The 8,068-nt window shown below is 34.7% G+C and overlaps 2 protein-coding genes across 2 annotated transcripts; one reads left to right on the forward strand and one right to left on the reverse strand.

Moving 5' to 3' along the window:
* The first annotated feature begins 1,504 nt into the window (after window positions 1–1,504).
* On the forward strand, window positions 1,505–2,680 carry LOC108367677 (peptide chain release factor 2-like). The gene is made up of 2 exons (XM_017622356.1): window positions 1,505–1,562; window positions 1,638–2,680. Exons 1-2 carry the CDS (start codon window positions 1,505–1,507, stop codon window positions 2,678–2,680), a joined length of 1,101 nt encoding a protein of 366 aa, XP_017477845.1.
* A 43-nt stretch (window positions 2,681–2,723) lies between these two features.
* On the reverse strand, window positions 2,724–3,782 carry LOC108367678 (probable periplasmic serine endoprotease DegP-like). Its single transcript, XM_017622357.1, has one exon. The coding sequence runs from the start codon at window positions 3,780–3,782 to the stop codon at window positions 2,724–2,726; it is 1,059 nt and encodes a 352-aa protein (XP_017477846.1).
* Window positions 3,783–8,068: the final 4,286 nt, after the last annotated feature.

The raw sequence follows: 8,068 nt of genomic DNA on the forward strand, positions 1-8,068 counted from the left end.
TTCTTTTTACGTATTATATTTTCTCTGAAAATCAGTTAGCTATTCAACAAAAATATTGTAGCTAGTCCAAGAAATATTAAAGCCGACAGTATATCAGTAGTTGCTGACGTTAGAATTGAAGAAGAAACGGCAGGATCGGATTTTAGTCTATTTAATGCTATTGGAATGAAGGCTCCAAAAAATGTTGCAATGATTGACATCATAATCATTGAAGCTGCGAAGACTAATTCTATCCCGATATCATGAAATCTTATGGCTATTACTGTTAATGAAATGGTCGATAAGATTACTCCGTTTATTAGCCCTATGGAAAACTCTTTCATGACTATCCTTCGTGCATTTTGTTCATTTAAANCTAATCGTTAGAGTAACTGTTTGAGAACCCGCGTTACCACTCATTGAAGCTATGATAGGCATAATAATAGGCAGTATTATAAAATTTCTTATCGTATGTTCAAAAAATCCGGTCACTACTGAACATATGGTTGCAGCTAAGAGGTTGAACAACAACCATGGAAGTCTTTTTATTATTATCTTGTGTAGTGGAGCGTTAATATCTGTTTGAGATAATACTCCACCGATCTTCAGTGCATCCTCTTCCGTTTCTTGCTGCACTACTTTTATTACGTCTTCTACTAAAATCACTCCTATAATTTTTCCATGCCTGTTTACCACTGGGGCTGATACTAAAGAATAGTCTTGAAATATCCGAGCTACTTCCTCTTGATCCATCCCAGTTCTAATAATTTTTATATCTTGGCTCATTATCTCTTGTATCACAGTATTACTTGAATGAGATATTACCCTATTTAAATTAACGCTACCTACTGGCTCCAATTTTGAATTAATGATAAAGATTTGATAAAATTTCTCTGGTAATTTTTTATAGTGGCAGAGGAAATCTGTTAATTGATTAATTGTCCAATAGTAGGGTGCAATAACCATATCTTTATGTATTAATCTTCCAGCACTCTCTTCAGGATATGATAATAATTCTTCTACTGATTTTCTAGTCCTGTCTGGTAAAGAACTGAGTATACTTTCCACTGACTTTTTGTCTAAGTCTTTCATTACTGTTACTATGTCTTCTATACTCAAAAGCACAAGCAGCTCTACTGTTTTTTGTATCCCAATTATCTCTATTATCTCCACCCTTAAATCTGGTACCACGTGCACCAAAGCATTGCTTAATGAATTCTGATCGAGTGCCATGACCAATTTTTCTCTGTGATCACTAATGGAAGTTGATAGGAAATAAGCTAACTGCACACTATCTATTTCCTTTTCTTTTATAATCTCATGAATATTGCCTAATTCTTGATTATTAATTAATTCTTTTAAATCATTAATGACCTTTTGGTCCAGGCCATAATGAAAATTATCGTTAATGCTCATAATTACACCATACCTTAATTTTTAATAAACATAAGAGACCATAATATTAACGTAACTTGCTTTCTTTCATCATTAGAAATATAATAAAATTATTTTAGTTAACTACTATATGGTTAAATTTCTATTTTGTTTACTGCTACTATTATTAGTAATAAATATACTAAAGAGTAAAGCCTAATGAAAACCCCACAGGAAATTCTAGAATATTTTCAAAGCTTAAGCAAGAACGTATCCCTAATTAGGAGGTGTCTTTGACGTAGAGAAGCTAAAATCACGTCTCGAACAGTTGGAGTTACAGTCTTCAGATATTAACTTATGGCAAGATAATGAAAAAGCACAAGAGATCTTAAAGGAACGTGCTAAAATCAAGAGTCATATAGAATCATTTTTAAAGCTAGAAAGTGATTACAACAGTAGCATTGACTTAATGAAGTCTGCTGTTGACGAAAACGATGAAGAGTTTTTCAATGAAGTTAAAAACGAACTAGTAAAATTAGAAAAACTAATAAAACATCAAGAAACAGAGTCTTTATTCACCGGTGAAGCAGACAATAACGATTGTTTCTTAGAAATTCATTCAGGTGCAGGCGGTACTGAAAGTAACGATTGGGCTGACATGTTAATGCGCATGTATATAAGGTGGGCGGAAATCTATCATAATTTCAAAGTTGAGATTATAGAAAAACTAGACGGTGAATCAGTAGGTATCAAGTCTGTAACAATTAGAATTACCGGAGAAAAAGCTTATGGGTGGGCAAAAAGTGAAAGTGGTATTCATAGATTAGTTAGAATATCGCCTTTTGACTCAAATGGTAAACGCCACACCAGCTTTGCAAGCGTTGGAGTTACTCCCGTTATTGAGGATTCAATCAGCATTGCCATAAATGAAAAAGACCTAAAAATTGATACCTATCGTGCCTCTGGAGCTGGTGGACAGCACGTAAATAAAACAGAAAGTGCTGTACGTATCACGCACATTCCAACAGGTGTAATAGTGCAATGTCAAAATGGCCGTTCTCAGCACAAAAACAAAGATGAAGCACTAAAATTACTCAAAGGACGATTATATCAAATTGAGTTAGAAAAGAAGGAACAAAAAATGGCTGAAGAATATGGTAAAAAATGCGATATAGGTTGGGGCAATCAAATCAGATCATACGTTATGCATCCATATCAAATGGTCAAGGATTTAAGAACCGGACATGAAGTAGGCAATATAGCTTCTGTTTTTGATGGTGACATAGACTGTTTTATAATGAGCGTATTAACTACAAAAGGGCTATAGCCCCTTACAAAATTACCTTCAGCTCAAAGCATTGGATTTACTACTACTTTCTTAATTTTATTGAAACAAAAAACTGATTGCCATCACGATAAACAAGTAGCATAATCGAATCCTTATTGTTCTTTTTTACCACTAAATTAACTTGCTTTTGAAAAGCGTTAATATCTGTAATATCCGTACCATCAACTTGAACGATAATATCTCCTTTCCTAATACCACGTGATGCAGCATTACTACTACTATCAATGTTGGTAACCATCACACCTTTTACGGATATTTTATCTTTTATATCACTCGGCAAATTTGAAACAGTAAGCCCAGTAGGTCCTGATTTATCATTATCATGACTTTCATCATCACCATGATCATCGTTTGTAAATTCACCCACTACAACCTTCACATTTACTTCCTTACCTTTTCTAAGTAACTTGACCTGCACTTTCTTATTAGGCTCAGTTCTTGACACTATTTGAGGTAATTGCGCCATTCTATCAATTTTTTTTCCATCAAACTCTAATAATATATCACCTACCTTTATACCTCCTTTTTCTGCAGGACTGTTCTTCGTCAAATTTGCCACTAATGCACCCTTTGTATCTTTTAACCCTAAAGACTCAGCAAATTCTTTTGTTATAGGCTGAACTTGCACACCAAGCAAACCACGTTTTATTTTTTTACCACTCTTCAATATATCAATAACCGATGCAGCCAGATTAGATGGAATAGCGAAACCTATGCCTACGTTACCTCCAGACTCAGATGGAGAGTAAATAGCAGTGTTAATACCTATCACTTCTCCACTTAAATTAAATAATGGTCCTCCAGAGTTTCCTTTATTAATTGCAGCATCAGTTTGAATGAACTCACTCATGTTACCAATACTAATATCCCTCGACCTTGCAGAAATAATTCCTTTACTTACAGAACTGCCTAAACCAAAAGGATTACCGATTGCTATAACTGGGTCTCCAACCCTTGCTTCATCAGAATTACCAAATTTAACATGCGAAAATTGTCTATCAGCATTAATCTTGAGCACAGCTAAATCAGTCTGCGAGTCATAACCCACAACTTCTGCTTTGAAGTAAGTGCTGTCGTTCATGGTAACTGTTATCTCCTTAGCATTTTTGATAACATGATAATTAGTCACTATGATACCTTCCTGATCTATAATAAACCCAGAACCAAGAGATATTACCTCTCTGTTTACATGGGGCCCCCTATCCATAAAGAACTGATCGAATTGATCAAAAAATCTCCTGAATTCATCAAAAAAATCATCCCGAGGAATAGAAGGAACTCTAGTTCTGCCATTATTTTCCTGTTTGATTATTTGCTCACTTGAAATATTTACAACTGCTGGAATAAGTTCTTCTACCACATCAGCGAGCTTCTTTTCACTATAATCACCCAAGTTAGTGGTTTGAGCACATAAAGAAAATGAAATTAGACAGCATATAAGTATAGATAAGAATTTACTCTTCATAATTTACTTCCATCCCTTATTAAAAATATTAAAGAAACTATTATTTGGCGAAAGTACAAACTTCGTATTTTCACCAGAAAATGCTTTATTGTAAGCATTCATAGAGCGATAAAAATTAAAAAATTCCTCATCAACACTAAATGCTTCATTGTAAATTCTTGTAGCTTCAGCATAGCCACGCCCACGTATCTCATGTGATTCTTTCACTGAGCCAGCAATGATTTCTCTTTTTTGCTTATCAGCTTTCGATCTAATTTCCTGCCCTGCCTGCTCCCCTTCAGCTCTAATTTCTTTCGCCTCCTTTTCCCTTTCAGTTTGCATACGGCGAAATATAGCAGAACTATTTTCTTCTGGAAGATCAGCTCTCTTAATTCTCACATCTACGACCTCTATACCAAATTTTTCAGCTTCAGAATATACTCCACGATGAATCAATTTCATAACTTCTGACCTCTTCTCGTTAAGTAAGCTAATCAATGAAAATTTACCTATATTTTCCCTGATATGTGCTTCCATAATCGGATATAATCTCCTGCTTAGCCCTGATTCATTCCTCACAGCTTGATAAAAAACAACAGGTTTTGTTATTTTATATTTAGCATAGGCATCTACAATAATACGTTTTTGATCTGCTGTAATCACTTCTTTCGGAGTGCCGTCAGCACTTAAATCCAAAACTCTCTTGTCAAGCAAGACCACACTATTTATGAATGGTAACTTAAAATATAACCCACTTTCTCTAATATCTCTAACAACTTTACCTAGCTGAATAACTATTGCTTGATTTGTTTCGTATACAACAAACATTGAATTAAATAGAACTATCAGCAAAGCAACAAGAATAAAAATAATTTTAATACTACGGCTCATAACTATTTCCCTAAATTTGCAAGAGGTAAATAAGAAAACATACCCTTCAGATCATCAGTTACCACAAATTTATCAACCTTACTCAAAATATTTTCCATGTTTTCAAGATAAATCCTATTCTTCACAAGCGAAGGATTTTGTTTATATTCTTCATATAGAGATAAGAAACGGCTCGCGTTACCTTTTGCTTCGTTGACAATCTCATTTGCATACGCTTCTGCGTCCAATTTTATTTTTATCGCTTCTCCTTTTGCCCTAGGTATAATGTCATTACTGTAAGAATATGCTTCATTGATAGTACGTTCTTTATCTGCACGTGCACTCTGAACATCCCTGAATGAGCTAATTACTTTTTCTGGTGGATCAATTTTTTTCATTTGAACGGACAAAATTTCTATACCCATCTGATATTTATCAAGAATTTGTTGTAACAAAGTTCTGGCATCCAGAGGAATCTCTGCCCTGCCTTGCCCTAGTGCAAAAGAAATAGTATTCTTACCTATTATCTCCCGCATAGCACTTTCAGCAGCATTCTTAACACTTAACCCACGCTTGTAGTCGCGTACTTTAAACAAATAATCCTTAGCGTCTTTAACACGCCACTGAACTTCAAAATTAACATTTACTATATTTTCATCCCCAGTGAGCATTACACCTTCACCACGATCTATATCCCGAGCATAAGAACTACTGACCCCAACTTCTTCGCGATTTATTTCTTTAACATTAACCTTTAAAACCTTACCTATAGGATAAGGAAAATGATAACGCAAACCAGACGTCTCTGTATTAGAGTATTTACCAAAAGTAAGTTCCACTCCTTCTTCACTTGGATGTACAATGTAAAAACCTGTACAGATATAAATCAATAAGATCGCCAAAATAAGATAACAAGGCCTTTTTCCTCTATTCCTAAATAAAAAACATTTTAAATCAGATATAGCCTTATTTAGAGCATCTTCACTATTAGCAGCTCTTGACCTCTTCCCAAAATCCCAAGGGTTATGCCCGTCAAACATTGTTATTTATTTCATGGTTAATAGCTTTATACTACATACTTAGTAAAAAAATGCAAACAGAAATTGCTGCTTAGCAGACCGTAAACCTCTTTTTCTTTATGTAGAACTGTAGACTCTATCGAAACTTCTGGCTCTTTTTTAAACTCACCACCCTTAATGTACAAAATGCCTTCATTAAAATCAAGTAGCAATAAAACCACTAATAACATCAGTACTGCAATGATTAACGCCCTTTTCATATTCAAATTTTCTACGCTACAAAAAACGCGTCAAGTAAACTTATTGGTAGTTATGAAAATATTCACCATAAACTTAACACTAATTTAATAATCAAAAATATACAATTGAGTATGTTAACTAATATTGAGGTCAGAAATGAACAGTACTCAACAAATAAATCAACAGGAGCAGCCTAATGGAAGCTGGAGTTCCCACAATAACTTGTTATATAGAGAGAATAGTAACAGTATACAAACTAACAACAATTCTTTCGCCAAAAACTTGAAAGGTATGGCAAGTATAAGTAAATTTCAACAACTACCTGTACAGAAACAGACATTAGTAGTAGCTGCAGCAGGTGCGGTAGGTGCAATTGCACTGCCATTTTTGCTTACTGCTTTACCAATTGCCATAGCAGGTGTAGTATTTACCGTTTCACTATTTTTCACTGTAAAACTAATTTCTTTAACAGCACAAGGAACAAAATGGGCAGCAGGAAAAACAGTAGATGGCATAAAATACACTGCGGGCAAAATTAAAGATGGTGCTGTTTATGCTAAGAACGGATCAATGAACGGCATAGGTGCTGCAATAAAAGGCACTGGAAATGGAATTAGGAAAGCAGGAGAGCAATTACATCATGCTGGCTCAAGTATAAAGAGATCTAATTCATATAAATTAAAGACTCCAGAGCACAACAAGGAATTATTAGTAGTTGACCGCACCACAGACAAAGATACCAAATTTGATAATACTAAGCAGTTATTTGAAGAAATACTTGGAAATAAAAAGTTGGTAAAAGATATATTATCTAGGATAGTATCATCACTAACTGAAAAAATAGAACAAGAAAACAATAAAGTTGCAAACGCAGCAAAAAATAGTCAATATGAAACATTAAAGTGCAGATGGCAAGCACAGAAAAATTTCATTGAAAAACTGAATGCTAAAGAGTTAAAAGAGAAATTAAAAGATTATAATCCCGCACTCTATGGTATATTCTCTGAACATCATAAAGAAGTTGAAGAAGCTATCTCGGAGTGCAAGGATAGCTATAAGCAAGTAGACAATGTGAATGAAGGCATAGGAAAAAGATTGTGGAATAACTTAAAAAACAGGCTATCATCAAGTAGTAATATCAATAGCGGAGCTAAATCTTCAACTCCAGTAGAAGGTGATAACGTATCAATTGCATCATCATACTATAGCACCAGCAGTGAAACAGGTGAAGACAGTATATCAAGCAGCAGATCTAGATCTCCAACTCCAGTAGAAGATGATAACGTATCAATATACCACAGCACCATAGGTGAAGACAGTATATCAAGCAGCAGATCTGAATCTCCAGCTCTACATGCAGGTATCAACAAGCACACTGGAAATAAGGAACTTAAACGTGTTTCAATACCACAAGTCCCACCACATGAACTTGCACTGCCTCGCAGAAATTCTGATGGCGGTATAAGTTATAAGAGTCCTATAACTCCTAAACTGTCTCACAGCAGTTCAAAAAGTAGTGGCATAGGTTCTACACCAAAAACTTCTCGTAGTAGTTCTTTAGACTCTCAGCAGTTCTTAAAAGACATCCAGATTACAAGAAAAATACTTCGCAAAACCGGTTCATTGGACAATCTTATGCTGACACAACCATATAATGTACAACAAAGGGCACAATAAGCTGTTCCTTACAAAGAGTGTTACCAAACAGTAACACTCTCCTTCTCTAACAAATGATCTTTTCCAGAAGTCGTTTCGACTTTAGTATCATCTAGCTTAGTGCTACCTAACCATTTA

The sequence above is a fragment of the Rhagoletis zephyria genome, unplaced genomic scaffold (genome assembly GCF_001687245.7).
Source record: "Rhagoletis zephyria isolate East Lansing unplaced genomic scaffold, Rhagoletis_zephyria_1.1 Rzeph_scaffold_02768, whole genome shotgun sequence".
Taxonomy (NCBI): domain Eukaryota; kingdom Metazoa; phylum Arthropoda; class Insecta; order Diptera; family Tephritidae; genus Rhagoletis; species Rhagoletis zephyria.